The sequence below is a fragment of the Martes martes genome, assembly GCF_963455335.1.
Source record: "Martes martes genome assembly, chromosome: 18".
NCBI classification, from domain to species: Eukaryota; Metazoa; Chordata; class Mammalia; order Carnivora; family Mustelidae; genus Martes; species Martes martes.
Window position 1 is genome coordinate 25,896,412 of NC_137906.1, and position 17,854 is coordinate 25,914,265.

Below are 17,854 nucleotides of genomic sequence, written 5' to 3' on the forward strand. Positions count from 1 at the left end.
CCTCTAAAACCCTCACTTTGCTTCCCAGAGTCCATAGTCTCTCATGGTTCATCTCCCCCTCTGATTCTGCCCCCCCGATTCATTTTTCTCTTCCTTCTCATAATATCCTCCATGCTATTCCTTATGTTCCACAAATAAGCGAAACCATGTAAGTGACTTTCTCTACTGGACTTATTTCACTTAGCATATTTCCTTAACTTTTTTGCAACCCAGTATCTGCACTGAAGTACAGAACCTGGGACTATTTTAAAATCCTGAAAGAAAGAAAATGGAAGGAAGGAGGAAAGAAGGCAGGTAGGCAAGCAAGGGAGCAAAAGCTGTGTCAAAGATATGCCTCTTTCCTTCTCTAGAAAGCTTTCCTGAAACTTAGAAAGAGCTGGCTGCTTATTGAATTCACACAAAGTTACAGCATATCAGGTGCTATGAAGTTTCCTAGACTGTTTCAAATGGAGTGTCATCAAAAAGAAGTAAAAGCCATCGGATGAGAAAAAGAGTGGCCCGTGAAGAGGGATGAAGCATAAGCCACAACAGAAAAGAAAGCTGATGTTTCCAAAAAGGGGAGCCAGGCAATTCAGACTCGAGTCACCCTGATGTTATTAAAGCTCAATAACATCTCGGCAAGACTTCGTTTTGACACCATTAACATATTTCCCCATTCAAATGTTTTACAGGATGATGAGAGGCTGAGGCCAACCCCCAAATCTTGCCAGGATATTGGAATATCACCATGCTATCAACAAACCAGTCGTAATATACTGTTGGGGAGACTGCATCAGTGGAGAGCAATCAGAAAGCCATGGTTATTCCCTTAATTTCACATGTTGATTAGGAACCTCTGAGCTCCCCTGGCCCTTGTCACCAACCCCATAGGCAGGGGAAGTGTAAAGGTAGATGGCTACACCAAATACATAATATTTTTCTTTTCTCTTTGAAGGGAAGTTTTCTCCATTGGCAGGGAGGGGGGAATATTCCCATGTAGAAAGAAACTCAAAAGGGTTCTTTCTTCTTAGAAAGGTCTGCCCTCAAGTGAAACTATGTCACCAGAGTCTAACTTGGGGTTTCCCAAAGATTAAGCCACAGAGGTGAGGGAAATACTCAGTTCCAGTGCCATCTCCTCCCTGTCTCACCAGTGAGTAACTCAGTCTAACCCCAAGCCAGAGGAGCAGAAAACCTCTCCCTAACATCCCACTTACCTCAGTTCCTTTACCAGGACACAATTTCAACACAACCCTACAAGGCACACTGCAGGTGAAAACCGTTAACAGCAAGCATGAGAATCACACTTCCTGTGGCAGAAGTGATGGGGAGAGCAGGCTGGACTTTAAAGTCCCTTCCATGTATGATACTGGATCTAAGGGGAAAGTGCACAAGAGGAAGAAGAGATGGTAAATGTGGGCAGAGATATGAAACTCTGAGATTGTAACAGGATTCTAGACAACAACACCATTACAGAAATCAAGAGTGCTTGTGCTGGCTTCATGAAGAGACTCAAAATAAACCAGAGGAAAGAATCATTGACAGTAAAGAATGTCCAGTAGAAACTTGCAAAAAAGAAACACAAAGACAAAAATTACAAAGACAGCACAGAAAATCCAAGATTGGTAGGTCATTACAAAATGTGCAACACACACATAACAGGAATACCTATTCCTATAGGAGAATGGATAGAGAGATATTTGAAGCAATGACAGAGCATTTTCCAAATTAATGGAGTTACCAAATCAAGATCCAGGAAAATCAAAACAATGAAAGCAGGATAAATACCAAAACAAACCCACAAACAATGCACAGAAAACACCAATGGTGCCTAATCTAGAATATTCAGCTTCAGATCATTAAAGACAAAGAAACAGTTCTGGAAATCTGAAGCAGGGGTTGGGAGTGGGTGGGGGAAGGGGGAGAGGGGAGCAGGAACACCTTACTCCCGAGGAAGAAAGATAAGAACGACATCACACTTCTTTTCAGAAACGATGCCATCAAGAACGATGACATGTTTACAGTGTTTAAAGAAACATCGAACTAGAAACCTGTGGCCAGTGAAAGGATCCTTCCAAACACACCACAGAGTAAGGAAAACTGTCAGGAATAATGACGGGCATTATTTCAATGATGAAGGGGTCAACTCTCCAAAAAGACACAACAATTTCTAATGTGCATGCATCAACAACAGAGTATAAGAGCACATGAAGCAGAAACTGAAAATATTGCTGGTGGCAACAGATGAATCCATTCCTACAGCTGGAGAATTCAAAAACCCTCTTGTCAGTCATTGACAGACCCAGAGATACAGAAATTCCATGAGAACACAGGTGAACTGACCAGCATCACCCATCCACTGCACCCACTAACATCGGCAGAATACTTGATTCAACAATGAGGCATAGACATTCTTCTCAAGCTCACATGGGACAGTCACCGAGTAAGGCCATATTCGGGGCCATACAGCACATGTGAACCACCAAAGGAGTCAAAATCACAGGAATTATGCTCTCAGACCACAGATGGCTCAAACTAGAGATCAAGAACAGAAAGATATCTGGAGAATGGCCAAAAAATGGAGATTCAACACCACACTTCTAAAGAAGACAAGGGTGGGAGGGCAGGTGGGTGGAGATGGGTGAAAACTCACATTACACTGTTTGTCAATTATGCTTGAACTTAAAAAAAAAAAAAAGAACATATGGATCCAGAAGGCACTTCAATAGAAATCTAAAACTACATCAATCTAGGTGATAATCAAAATTGACATATCAGAGGGAAATTTGTAGTACTGAATGGATATAAAAATGTCCAGGGACTATAAAATTTTCTGCTTATTTATGAATGGAAGTATAGAAGGTACATTAGTATACTTACAGCGAGGACAGTTCTCCAGAGGTATATGAGAAAGACACAGGTTCCCAAGGAGGCAGTTAAAATGAGAAGCTTCCACAGAACTTCAATCTCATCAGGGCCAAGACGGAAATGGTCAGGCAAGGAAAGGACAAGCTGAAATACCATTTGAGACAATGAGGAATCTCAAAGACATTTACTGTGTATCTGTCACAAAGAATCTACTTTACAAACTCTCAACCGGCCTCCAGGAGGTAAGCATACCTCTCAACTACCTCCTCCTGGAGGAGAAGGAGCACAGAGGGATGACCAAGGAGCTGGGGCAAACTTTTGGGAGTGATGAGTGAGTTTATCATCTTACCATGGTGATGGTTTCCTTTTTGCTTACCTATGTCCAATATTAACGAACAGTATTCTTTGAAAAGATGTTGTGATTATATATACTTTATAACACACTGAAGCTGTAGGCAAAATATAATAGACAAATCTTAAGAGATTTTATTTTACCTACAAGCACAATGGAAATTTTTTCTATAGCTAACAGAACTTGAGAATTTATAAGCCAACATAAAATAGACAAATAAGTCAATGTAAACTTAAACATCTTAAACTTAAACTTCTATTGCACTTCCATGAAGGACCTGGAAAAACTCTTTTGGAACATTTCCAAAACTACACCCAAAATTTATGCAGGAATGGGAGAAAGCATGAATATAATGTACTAGAGGTACAAATGAGCATGTTATATGGACAGATGTTTATAGATTAGGACATACGTGAGAGAGATAGGAGGCTGCTCGTTAATACGATATGTGATTTTCCAATAAAAATAAATTTGAGTTATTGCTTAATTTCTGAAAACATTGATGTTTTCTTTCAATGCTCACTTTGCCTCTGAGTCACAGTCCAAGATATCAGATTTCTGAAGTACATAAGGATTTGCATAATCAGGTGATTATGTATGTTCTAAGGATATCTGTGAGGTTTAGTATCTCCAAAAAGCCAATGGAAGGAATTCCTGTTCCTATTTCTCAGTACTGTAATTAAATCAGGCAATAACAACTCTAAAATTTAACTTTTTAAAGAGAGAAAATATTAAAGAATGTATTTATTTATTTGAAAGAGAGAGGGGCAAGGGCAGAGGGAGACTGAGCAGCAGACTGCCAGCTGAGCAGGGAGCCCAACCAGGGCTCAATCCCAGGACCCTAGGATCATGACCCAAGCCTAAGGCAGACACTTAACTGCCTGAACTACCCAGGTGCCCAGGAATTCTAAAACAATATGAAATTCCTGGATATGAACACCAAGGCAGGAACACATCATTTTACAAAAACTACATTTAGAAGTATTACAGGGTAAAAGACACTAACAATGCAATTCATACTAATTCACACCAAGCTTGAATTTTGCGTACACACACCTCTCTAGAAAGGAGCTCCTGAAATCTAGAACATTTTCCTCTTCAGCCCTTACAGATGAGGCCAGGAAAATGTGTGCTGGTGGGAAACGTACACTGTCTTTGAATAGCCACTGTCTGAAAGAGAGCAGTAGCTGTCAGCACAATGGTTGATCATGGGTATCAAATGCACAAAAGACAAAGGCCATCTTGTCAGGAATGTAAAACACACCCAGTCATGGGCACTCAGTACATCTGGCAGCTGTCTGGATGCTGCTACCAGTAGCTGACTCTTACCTAGATGACAGCCAGTGGGGCCAAAAACACCAGGTTCTCAGACAGTGGCCATGAGCAGGTGGAGGTGGGAAATGCAAGACCAGTTCGTTTAGGCAAGAGCTCAGAGATGGGGTAGGATGAGAAAGGTGAACTGATCCATGAGATGTAGCCTAGGTAGAGGGGAATGATTCCAAACAAGATGACCAAGAAATTCCCTCTTCTGAAGACTCAGATGAAACAGAATGAAGTCTATTTTGACTAGAAGTCTTCACGTGGGATGGGTCTGCCTCAATAGAAGGGTCCTTCCTGACTACTGACACTTCCGGACCCCTCTTTCATAATCTGGTACAAGCAGATCTAAAGAAGTCTACTTATTTCCAGGGGTGTTCCCTAACTGTTGTCTCTCTCTCTCTCCTGGGGGTACAGGTCTTACTTTTTCACGGGCACCCAAGTAGCTCAGTCAGTTAAGTGACCAAGTCTTGGTTTGGATCAAGTCATGATCTCATGGTCCTGAGGTTGAGCCCCTCTTTGGGCTCTGGGCTCAATGCACAGCTGGTTTGGGATTCTCTTTCCCACCCTCTCTGCTCTTTCCCCTATGCCTGTGCCCCTTTTCTCTATTGCTCAAATAAATCATATCCAAAAAAAATAAGAATGAGGAGGAAGACACCACTGAAGTGTCATGTTTACTCACCTTTGGTTTTGAGGAACTGGGACACGGGAGCAAGAGGAGCCAGAAGAGCAGCTTTTGCACCATCATGTCCTCGTCCTTTTAAGGGGCACTATGGCCCCAGGGAGGAGGTGGAGATGGTTGGGGGGGGCAGGGGAGGGAAGAGTAGGAGGGGTGGGGAGGGGACAGGGTGGTAATTAGGGATGGGAATAGGGAGGAAATAGAGGGTAGGATGGGGAAGGTGTGGGTCAGGAGAAGAAGGGGTCAGGGACAGTGTCAGGGTCAGATTAAGTACTCGAGGGGAAGGAGCACGGTTCACAAAGGTTAGGAGGTCAGCAGGTTAGTAAAGCACAAGGTCAGCAGGACACATTAGCAGGTAAAGTAAATTCTCAGGAGCAGTTGGTATGAAGAATCCATCTTCCACCAAGCCTTCCCGGGTTTGAACGTTTCCTTAGCAACCTAGAACCTTTGTGATCTCTCCACCAATCAGCTGCCTTTGCCCCTAGTAGCTCAACATGGATGCCACACGTGACCTCATTTATACAAAGCCCCTTCCCACCTGATACCCCACCACATGCCATCCCAACGACAGGTCTTCTCTGGAACTTTGGCCATCCTTCTTGTTTGCTCCCTCCAACCCAGGTCCCTGTTCCCTCTTCTGGGCGCTCTCTCCTTCCTTTGCAAACTCCCATCTGAGAGCCATGGGCTGAACAACCTAGAAAGCAAAGGAGGACCAAACTGCAACAACAATCAAATACACAACCAGAGTAGGAGGTTCCAGCCCTCTCTCAACAACTCAATGCAGACAGAACATCCACAAGATGTAGATCTTGATGGCAAACCATCTGAATCCCACAGCTGTCTCCATACATCTGTCCACATCCATATCCACTGTGGAGGACACACAGATTTTAGGCACATAGGAGACTGTTAGAAAAATGCTCCCAATTTACTTTGGCCATAAGGGAATTTCAAGTTTTTTTCAGAGGCATGAAATTACAGACAACAACAGAGCATGTTGTGGTAACATAACACGCTAGAAATCACTGATAAAAAGCTAACTAGAAATTCACGTATGTTTAGAAATTGAGAAGTACCTCTATAAATGAAACAGGAGTAAGGAAAAAGAAAAGAAAAAGAGCAACAATGGAACTAAATGATATGAGCATGATACAATTGTAATCAAATATGTCTCTGGGCTGGAATATCCTCCGGTATTAGTGTGAGAAGACTGCATGGTCTCAAAATCATCCCTAATTGGCCAAGATATTTGAACAGAGTAGATCCATCACTTCTCTTTTGTGACCCTCCTACCCACCAGCCTCGGCTTTACATGATGAAGCTCACAGGGAAACAATCCAATCAGACGCTCAAGGCATCTCCTGGGACCTCCAGGAATGAGAGCATTTTAAGAGAAGACTTTCACCAGCTTCTCCCCTGGGGGATCCAGGACAACACCCAGAGAGTTGGCAGCTCCAGATGTGCTGGGTGGGGACAGTCAAGCATGGGAGCAGCGCCAGGGGCCCAGGAGACTAGACAAACCCCATGTTATCCTCTCTCCTGGGCCCTGTCCTGAGCTGAATTTCCTAAACTGTGTCTCCCTAGGACTCACACAATGTTTCCTCAACTCCTTTAGGCCCAAGGCAGCTGAAAATCAGTGCTCTACAAACATCCACTTCATTGTTATGTAAATTACTTTTAAATAGGAACCATTCTAGCACTGATAAAATAGGAGAACAATAGCTTTTTTTTCTAATTAACATATAATGTATTTTTTGTTTCAGGGAGAGAGGTCTATGATTCATCAGTCTTACACAATACACAGCACTCACCAAAGCACATACCCTCCCCAATGTCCATCCCCCAGACACCCCATCCCTCCCAACCCCCCTCCACTCCAGCCACCCCCACTTAGGAGAACATCTTTAACATAAAGATAAAGAAGCCATAAAAAACAAGCCAACAACAAAACAAGGATAACAAAACTCCTCAAACTCAACACACACAAAACAGACAATCATATTAAAAAATGGGCAGAAGATATGAACAGACACTTCTCCAATGAAGACATACAAATGGCTACCAGACACATGAAAAAATGTTCATCATCACTAGCCATCAGGGAGATTCAAATTAAAACCACATTGAGATACCACCTTACACCAGTTAGAATGGCCAAAATCAGCAAGACAGGAAACAACGTGTGTTGGAGAGGATGTGGAGAAAGGGGAACCCTCTTACACTGTTGGTGGGAATGCAAACTGGTGCAGCCACTTTGGAGAACAGTGTGGAGATTCCTCAGGAAATTAAAAATAGAGCTACCCTATGACCCTGCAATTGCACTACTGGGTATTTACCCCAAAGATACAGATGTAGTGAAAAGAAGGGCCATCTGTACCCCAATGTTTATAGCAGCAATGGCCACGGTCGCCAAACTGTGGAAAGAACCAAGATGCCCTTCAGCGGATGAATGGATAAGGAAGATGTGGTCCATATACACTATGGAGTATTATGCCTCCATCAGAAAGGACGAATACCCAACTTTTGTAGCAACATGGACAGGACTGCAAGAGATTATGCTGAGTGAAATAAGTCAAGCAGAGAGAGTCAAGTATCATATGGTTTCACTTATTTGTGGAGCATAACAAATAATATAGAGGACAAGGGGAGATGGAGAGGAGAAGGGAGTTGAGGGAAATTGGAAGGGGAGGTGAACCATGAGAGACTACAGACTCTGAAAAACAACCTGAGGGTTTTGAAGGGGCGGGGGTTGGGAGGTTGGGGGAACCAGGTAGTGGGTATTAGGGAGGGCATGGATTGCATGGAGCACTGGGTGTGGTGAAAAAACAATGAATACTGTTATGCTGAAAATAAATTAAAAAAAAAAAAACAATGGTATTAAGTTCTGTTTAGATGTTGCTGTCCACCTCAAGAGCCCCAGAGTTGGGCTGCCCTGGTTGTAGAAGGAGAGACCAGCTATGGAAGGGGGGAGTCAGACTAGCCCAAAAGTGAACAGGAGAGAGGCCCAGCCTGTAAGAGGTCCAGGGAATTCTATGAACGATGGCCATGGTCACCTTGATTAGGACTAGAACCAGGAGCAGGGAAAGAAGAAGCAGGGAACAGAGTTTGGGGGCCTTGAACAGGTGAAATCACTCATGGAGTTGAGGATGTGTCCCCAAAGCCAGTGTCAGCCTCCCATCTATGAAACCCTATGTAGCCCCTGGAGACAAACCAGGAATCTAGAGTTTGAGATCCAGCTGTCCTGCTTACCAGGTGTGTGACCCTGGGCTATTTTCCTTCAGTGAACGGGGAGTGTCCATGCCTGTGTCCATAACTGTGCGACAGGCAAGAGGAAGCCACATGCTGAGCACATATAGACATTGGCGTCATCATCTCCAGTCTTCCCAGATCCAGTGCCTCACGTCTCACAGCTATTAAAAGGCAGCCCAGGTGACAACGATAGGTCCCTCCTATTTCAAGCCTGTGCTAAGCCCTGCCCTCTGCACACATCACCTCTCGGGCTCCAGATGGCAGGAGGACCACATGAACTGTGGGAGAGCTCTGGGCCCCTGGCAAGACTGAGGGATTCCTGGGCCCTGGGGAGGGTGAGCGAGTGAGGGATCCTACAGGGCCGGGGAACAGAGCTCCAGGGCTCCTTGGAAGGTTGGGGTTTGGGCAACTGTGGAGAGGACTGGAGGCGTCTTACAGGATTCCTGGGTCCCCACAGGGCAGATCCCTCCCACACCTCTGCTGGAGCTGGCAGGGGTCTGGAAGCGGCAGCAGCAGCAGCAGCAGCAGATCAGTGGGATGCTGGATGGAGCTGGGAAGAATGGTCTGGCAGGTAAGTGGAATCACCAGGTTGGGCTGCCCTTGACCTCTTCCTCCTTCTCCAGCCACCTCACTACCTCTGACTCTGACCTCACCCTCCAGCAGGGTGTGGGCAGGCCAGGCAGAGGTGGACACCTGAGGCCAAGGAAGGGTCCCTCCCCAGTCCTCTGTGTCCTGGTTGTTGAACAGACAGAAGGAGTCACCCAGGTCCCTGGAACAGGGAGGGAGAATCTGGCCCCAGAGTCCTCTCTAATGGGGTCTGGGGAGAATCCTGGAGGGACAGAATTTAGCACCAGTTCATTTACAAAGTAAAAGCACAGCACAAGTTCCCCTTGGATGCTAATGTCAGTTTATTACCCCGGCCACATTCTGAAAGCACACTGGTAGAGTTGGAAACAAGAGACTAACTGATACTAATTTAAAAGAACAAAAATGCTGGAATGTGGGCACCCCTGATGCTCTTACAAATCAATCTCAAACACTCCCTTCCTTATCCTCCCCACAGTGGGGAAACCGAGGTACCAGGGATTTGGTGAAGATGGCTCAGTGGTTTCTGAGGGTTTTGCTGATTACATCTGACCATACTCCTTTTTCCGAAGTTCACTTCTTTTAACCTTGCCATTGATGGTTTTGGGCAGCTCCGAGACAAATTCCACCTGGTCAAGGATAAAGCAAACCCACCCTGAGTTAGTCCTGCTGTCATTTCCTACCAATATCCCACGCCCCTCCTCTGACCCTGCATAGTCCCCCAGATGGACTGGCACCATGTTGTGGCCCCAAGAGGCTCCACCAAGAATGTCAGGCTGTCCTCTGACTCAGAAGTTGGATGTAGTCCTGTAATGAGCTCTGACCAGTGAGATGTGCGAGGGAGTGAGATGTGCAAGGGAGTGAGACGTGCCGCCTCGAACAGAACACCTGGGACTGAGTCTGGCTCCCCCTCTGTCCATCTCATATAGCACCTGGCAGTTACCTATGGTGGGTGCTCTTTTATCCTGGTCCCACGAAAACCATGTGGACATGTGGCAGGTGCCAGAAACATACTTCCCTAGTAGAAGCCGCTAAGACACAGGGCTACGGGTTACTCACAGTAACATCTGGCCCTTCCTAACTGGCATGCATCCTCCTGTCTCCTCTCTATGAGGCAGCCACAGCCTTACAGATGAAGCATGAACTCTGTTGTCTGAGACACATGTTTGACTTCCAGCTCTGCCCAGTTCTTCACTCCAACCTCAGGCAATTTACTGTGAGTCTGTGAGCCTCCATCTCCACTCTATAAGGTGGATGGTTATACCATCTCAGGTTTGGGGGAATTAAATGAAATAATAATACATGTAAAGTTTGAGTCCAGAGCCTGGCACACACATTAAGAGTTCAATAAATATTACCTATCTACCTTTATGTTTGGAAGGTAAACATCCAGAAAACACAGCAACATATTAGTACAAAAGAAGGACATGTTAAATTTTTGGCCCATGTGTCCTTTCAAACGTTGTTTTTCAGCAAGTTGGATAACATGCGTATTTATTCAGAGCCTGCTTTTTTCTCTTAATAAGATATTTTTGTGATGTTTTATATTACAAATAAAAAATCTGTGTCATCTTTTTGAATTATAGGACAGCATTAAATACCATGAATAATTCAATCATTGTTGGACATTTTCTATTGTTGGACATTTTCATAGTTTGCACATGGCACTGAAAACAAATCAGAAAGAATAAAAACTCTGAGAATGTATTTTATGCTACAATAAATATTATTTTGCTAACTTTGGTTTGTTGTGTATCTATATATGTATTGGGCTTCAATTTAGAATACATTTCTTACTACAAATAATGTTTTTAAAAAGTGTGGCAATTGTTAACTTGAATGTCTTTTTCAAATTATGAAAGATTACAAATAACCTTCTTGGATATTTCTAGGCTCTTGTCTGATTTTTCTTCTGTGGGTTGACTTGTCAGCCTTTTGTTTTCTGACACAGGATAGAGGTTTCTCTGATCTCCCCTAAACCCTTAAGTTGAAAGCTTCTTTGGTAGAGAAAAATGCTCATTCCATGGGCTACATAAGGCTCACCTGAGGAGATTTGGGGCAGCAAAGCCCTGGGCCCACCGGAGGGGACCAGATCCTATCCCTCTGTCCTTACTCACCTTCCTGGGATACTTATACGGGGCTGTAACTGACTTCACATGCTGCTGAAGCTCCTTGATGAGCTGATCCCGGTCATGGGAAAGGAATTCCGGGGTCAGGACAATAAACGCCTTCACCACCTGCAGTGCAGAACCAGAGTGGAGGCTCAGGGTGGGTGGCAACCAAGTATATAGTCTAAAAAGTAAATGTTTATTAAGTAAATGGAAAAACAAGTTGACAGTTGAGCCTCTGGAGGAGAACAGGACCAGTGTCCATTCTTCCAATTTCTACTCTTTGCCTGGAAAATTACTTCACTTCTCTTACCCTCCATGTCCTTCTCTGTGATGTGGGGACAGCATGGCTTCATTCCTCAGGGCATGGATGCCAAGATTCATTGAGATCAGTCATATAAACCATGAAGCTAGTTTAAACTGATTTTTATTCCTATCATTATCATCAGCATTTTTTCTTAAAGACTGAACTTATTTTTCTAAACATTATGCTAAATAAAGTTTATATTTATTTTTAAAAAGAGATTTTATTTATTTATTTGAGAGAGAGTGAGCACAACTCCTAGGCAGAGACAGAGGGAAAGGGAGAAGCAGGCTCCCTGCTGAGCAGGGAGCCTGATTCAGGGCTTGATCCCAGCATCCTGAGATGATGATGCGAGCTAAAGGCAGATGCTTAACTGACTGAGCCCCCCAGGTACACCTATCATCACCATTTTCACTATTACTGTAGATAGAGTTCTGTGGGCATTCAATATATGGTGGTGATTAACTCTGTTGATATTATTTATGTCGCTACTACAGGGCACAGGGCCTTGTACACAGTAGGCGCTCAGCACACAGTGAATCAATGAATGCACGCTCCGGAGCCAGGCTGCTCAGATGCCCATTCGGGCTCCAGCACTTTAGAGCTTTGTGATCAGGAAACTTATTTAATCTCCTTATGTTTGTTTCTGTATCTGTAAAAGAGGGTCTCAGAGTCCTTAATTAATGGGGTTGCTGTGAGCGGGAAATGAGCCTGCAGGCAGGAAGGGCACAGTAACGAGGAGATGGGCAGCAGCAGCCCCAGCAGCAAGCCACATTCACAAGCATCATTATCCCTCACACACGAGGGAGGCCACACTGCCCTCTGCTGACCACATGGTGTAAATGCACATACACGTTCCCTGGGCCTCCTTCCACCCTAGGTCCAAGGCAGGGGAGACAGGAACCTTCCCCGGCACCTGCCTTAGTGCCCACACACAGACACAACAACCTCTGTGTCCTCCTTACCTCCCTTCGAATGGGGTCCGGGCTGCTCACCACAGCTGATTCAGCCACCGCCGGATGTTCGCTCAGGGCGCTCTCCACCTCCATGGGCCCGATGCGGTTCCTGCAGGGTTAATGACTCTTGCTTGGTTTCTGAGCAGCTGCCCAGGTCAGGAGACCCAGACCCTCAGGTCTCATGTTTTGGAGGGTCACATCTACCTCTGCTCTGCAGGAAAACTGTCACAGGGAGCCAGATACCTGGGACCTGGCTCTGTCATGGGCCCCAAACATGAAGAATGTGCACTTCGTGCTGAGAAATACAACACTCGCATATTCCCAGAATTTCTCACCTCACTGCCTCTGCTCAGGGAGGAGGGTGAATATTTAGCCCTCCCCAAGCTCTGGGTCTTGGCTCAAGCAGCTTCCCTTGGCCTGAAACCTAATGGAATTCTCAACCTTTATCTTAAATATTCATGCAAATTCTGCATACTCTTCCCCATTAGATTAGCATGTTTCAGAAATTTAAAAAGTAAACAATTTCCTCAATTTCCCTGAAATATTCCCTGAAATATCCAAGAGAACTTGTTACTCTGGTATAATGTGTCATTTTTTTTTTTTTCCTTTCTTTCCAAATCACTTAAGGTTTAGGGACAAATGACCTGGAGGCAGACAACTTTGGTAAGTCTGGGTTGTATCCAGCACTCTTTGAGGAACTTTCTTGACGAGTCAGTAACTCAGTTCACTCACCTGTAAAATAAGCACAATTGCATCTACGTTCTAGCATTGAGAGGTGGGTTATATAAGGCACTACAGAGTATGATTTCTCATCGTAAGTGCTCCAAAAAGTTTTCATTGTCATTTATTATTAAAATTTTCAGTGACATGTTATATCCCATTAGAGGAGTCAGACATAGAGGAAGCTTCCTCAACCCATAAGGGCTTAAGTAAAGTCTTCCTTCCAAATCCTTTAAATTGCATAATGTCTTATTATGGTTCCCCTTTGCAGACCTTCTTGAACTACATTTTGATAGACTTTTCTGGATGCAGGGCTTGGGGAAGGTGTACTAATATCCCCAGAAAAGGGCCCCATAGACAAAGCTCTGTTCAGAGTTAGCCTGAGGGTCCTGTCACCAAGCTTGGATGAATGTCAAACAAGCTAGAACCCATGAGGCATGTGAGGGTGATGTCTCTGGCTCAGGTCAGTCATACCTACCCAGAGGCATTGATGATGTCATCATCCCTCCCCAGGAACCAGATGTAGCCCTCTTCATCCATAGTTGCTCTGTCTCCAGTGTTGTAAAAGTCCCCACACTCCATTTCAGCTGTCTTTGCTGGGTTGTCCTGCAAAGACAACAACACTCCTTTGTTGAAGGCAATGAGTTTAGAGATGATGAGCCACAATCTGGATCCTGCTCCTTGCCCGACCTGCCACCTGGGTAAGTTTTGTAATCTCCCTGAGTCTACTTTCATTATATCCAAGTACTGAATGAACACTACTTCTCAAGTAGAGGACAGTACTGAGCCAATTTTAAGGATAATTTTAAAAAGTAACAATTCTCTTTCGTGTGGCACTCTTGTAGAAAAAATTTCCCACTGGAACATGGATGCTGTGTTTTATTTATTGGTCTCAGCTTAGCACTCACACAGTGCCTGGACAAATAAGAGGTGTCAGTAAACTTTTGTTAAATGAAATTCCTTCCCAAAATACTACCTCATCTGATCCTCCCAGAAAACCTATAAGGCTTTTATTTTTCCAATTAAACGGTTTATTTTAAGATCGTTATATATTTGCAGGGTACCTGCATGGCTCCGTTGGCTGGGCAGATGACTCTTGATTTCGGCTCAGGTCATAATCGCAGGGTCCTGAGACTGAGCCCTGCATAGGGCTCTGCACTCAGCGTGAAGCCTGCTTGAGATTCTCTGTCTCCCTCAGCCCCTTCCCCAACTGATGCACACACTCATGCATGCATGTTCTCTCTCTCTCAAATAAATTAATCTTTTTTAAAAAGATAATTATATATTTGCATGCAGTTATAAGAAATAGCACAGAGAGATTCTGTGGGCCATTTACTCAGTTTTCCTCAATGGTAGCATCCTGCAAAACTACAGCTCAGTATCGCAACCAGGATATATTGACCAATCTCACTCAGATCTCCCAGCAGTTTACCTGTGCTTTTTTGTGTGTGTTTGTGTGTGTTTAGTACTATGCAACTTTATCAAATGTTCAGGTTTGTATATCCACCACCAGAGTAAAGATACAGAAGACTCCCTTCATCCTGAGGATATCCTGTCTTGTTCTTTTGTACCCACACCCATCTCCCTCCTCTTTTCCCTCCCACCTCCCTCCAAACCCCTAAGCCCTTGGCAGTGGACTGATCTATTCCCTAGTTTTATAATTTTGTCACTTTGAGAATGTTACATAAATGGAATCCTATAGTATGTTACCTTTGGGACTAGCTCTGCTTTTATTTTTTTTCACTCAGTATAATTTTCTGGAAATTCACCCAGTATCTTACGTTCATCAATACTTTGATCCTATTTATTACTAAATGGTAGTTTATGATATGGATGAACCACAGTTTGGGTGTCAACCCATTGAAGGGCATCTGGGTTGCTTCCAGCTTGGGCCATTGTGAACAAAGCTGCCCTCAACATTTATGTGCAGGTTTTACGTGAGGCTAGATTTTCATAACTCGTAACAGAAGAAATGAGTGCTTAGAGAAGCCCAATATCGTCTTCAAACTCACTGAGCTGGTCAGAGGCAGGGTTGGTATTTGAATTTAATTCTTGCTCCACAGCCTATGCACTCGACCACTAAGCAATGTGTTGGGATCATCCCTGTCGCGAAACATGAAATGATTTTGAGAGGTTCCAGGGGAAAAAATATTAAACAACATTGAATGACATCCCGTTTTAGGTTCCCTTCCCATTGTTCTGACTGTATTAATGAGATGCTTTGACATGTTTTTAAAATCTCTGGAACTACTAAGAGTGAGGATTAGATTAGATTAGTTTCAGGATTAGAGCTTTTAGTGGGAACAGGGTTTAGCTAGAATGAAAGAAAAATTGTTTTGTTTGCATTATAGTTATGGTTATAGTTGCCTTCTGTTTTTTGGCAAATCCTACTGTTTTCCATTTGTGATACCAAATCAACTTTTTACAGATGTTTTGAAGCAAAATATTGATTATTGTGTGCATCTGTTCTAACCTATCTGGGGGGCTGCCTGAAGGACAGGTGCAAGGTACTGATTTTATGTAACTCGGGAAAAAAAGCAGCAGGCACTGGTCATAGAAGTTACCAGGCAAACTACAAAAGTGAAGACACCTGAGGTAAGAGGTTATGGGTGGAGATATACAATAGACCATCAAGGTTTGGGGGAGATGCTGGGTGAGTTTTGTTTGTTTTTTGTTTTTTGTTGTTGTTGTTGTTTTGAATTTTGGATGTTCAAGACAGGTATGTACATGGGGAAATGAAGATAGCCATGAACATTCCCCGGGCAAGAAGCATGCTCAGCAAAGTCCTGAGAAGACCCTAAGCTTTCATCTCAGGCTGATCCCTAGGCTCAGAGCAAGTTCAGCTAAGTGGTGAAGGAACACGGAACCCATCTGCACAGTGGTTGTCCTCTCTCTTTTTTGGTTGGTGACATTTTTCTTTGTTCATTTGAGCTCCTGCCACTCAAGGAAATCTCTGTCAAAACATTAACTAAATTATGAGCTAAAGGATCAGAGACCTCAGTGATCACACATGACAAACAATAGACTTTTGCAAAAGTACCACAACAAAAGACTACTATAGCCTTTGACAGTCCAAAACCAAAAACAAAACAATGAAACCCCAGAAACCTCAACCTCTAGGGAAGTGGGAGAATCTGATTTCTAGAGTTCACTCATATGTGGAATTTAAGAACCAAAACAAAGGAACGTTGGGTGGGGGAGGGGAGGACGAGAGGAAAACTAAGAAATGCACTCTTAACTGTAGAGAACAAAGTGATGGTTACCAGAGAGGAGGGACAGGGGGATGGGTGAAATAGGTGATGGGGATTAAAAAGTGTACTTGTTATGATGAGCACTGGGGTTGTGTATGTACGTGATGAATCACTAAATTTTACACCTGAGACTAATATTGTACTATATGTTGACTAACTGGATTTAAATAAAAACTTGGAAGAAATAATAATAAGTCAAACATGTTAAATGTGATCAAAAACTAAGAGAAAAAAAATGGACAAAGAACTAAAAGACAGAAAAAAATATATATGGATAAAAGAAATTCAGAAAACCATTCTATTTAGAATAGCATCAAAAAGGATATAATACTAAGAATAAATTTAGTCAAGAAAGTCAAAGAAAAATAAAAATTATTAGCAAAATAAATGAAAGAAGGTATCAATAAATGGGAAGACATACTGTATTATTTGGAGACTTAATATTAAGATGACAGTACTACCCAAAGCCATCTACAGATTCAATGCACTCCCTATCAAAATCTCAGTGGTATAGAAATACTCATCCTAAAATTCGTAAGAAATCTTGAGGGATCCCAAACAGCCAAGACAATCTTTTAAAGGGAGAAGAAAGTTGAAGGCTTACACTTCTGATTTTTAAATTTACTGCAAAACTACAGTAATCAAAACAGTGTGATATTGGCATTTAAAAAAAGACACATAATGATCAGAATAGAACAGAGAACCCAGGAAGAAACCTTCACATATATTGTCGATGAATTTTAAGCAAGAATGCTGAGACCGTTCAGTGGGAAAAGTCAATCTTTTCAACAAATGGCACTGAGAAACTGGGATATTCAGATGCAAATGAATACAGTTACCTTATATACAATATACACAAATTAACTCAAAATGGATAAAAAACCTAAACATAAGAGCTAAAATTCTGAAACTCTTAGAAGAAAACATGGGGGAAGTCTTCATAATTTTTGATTTGACAATTATTTATTGACTATGACACCAAAAGCATAGGAAACAAAAGAAAAAAATAGATAAAATGTTCCTCATAAATTTTTAAAATTTTATGTGAAAGGACACTATCAAAAGAGTGAAGAGACAATGCACTGAATGGGAGAAAATATTTGTAAAGCATATACCTTATAGGGGGTTCATATCCAGAATATATAAAGAGCTCTTACAAATCAACAACAAAATAACCCAATTTTAAAAATAGGCAAAGGACTTGAACATACAATTCTCCAGAGAAGGTACACAAATGGCCAATAAGCACATGAAAACATGCTCAACATTAAGTCATTAAGGAGATGCAAATCAAAACCACAATGAGATACCACTTCACTCATGCTAGAATGACTATTATACACATAAACAACAAACCTGGAAATAACAAGGATTAGCAAGATATGGAGAAATTGGAACACGTGTGCACTGCTGGTAGAAATATAAAATGGTGCAGCCACTGTGGAAAACATTTTGGCAGTTCCTCAAAAAGTTAAATATAGAATTACCA

General features: G+C 42.9%; 2 protein-coding genes across 3 annotated transcripts in view; both read right to left on the reverse strand.

The window, feature by feature from the left end:
- LOC308359295 (uncharacterized protein) overlaps positions 1–4,142 on the reverse strand; it is a 70,653-nt gene extending 66,511 nt beyond the window's left edge. For both annotated transcript variants that reach the window (XM_080830249.1, XM_080830250.1), the window contains exons 1-2: positions 2,857–4,142; positions 1,194–1,351 (exon numbers count right to left, since the gene is read on the reverse strand). The gene's annotated coding sequence lies outside the window, so the exon portion shown is untranslated. The remainder of the gene's footprint in view (positions 1–1,193; positions 1,352–2,856) is intronic.
- A 5,189-nt stretch (positions 4,143–9,331) lies between these two features.
- Positions 9,332–17,854, reverse strand: part of ACSM1 (acyl-CoA synthetase medium chain family member 1) — a gene marked incomplete at its 5' end in the record, with an annotated part of 52,167 nt that continues 43,644 nt past the window's right edge. Inside the window, 4 exons of the mRNA XM_080830240.1 lie at positions 9,332–9,655; positions 11,144–11,263; positions 12,404–12,503; positions 13,593–13,720. Coding sequence (XP_080686366.1) covers positions 9,569–9,655; positions 11,144–11,263; positions 12,404–12,503; positions 13,593–13,720 — 435 coding nt within the window. The 3' untranslated portion in view covers positions 9,332–9,568. The remainder of the gene's footprint in view (positions 9,656–11,143; positions 11,264–12,403; positions 12,504–13,592; positions 13,721–17,854) is intronic.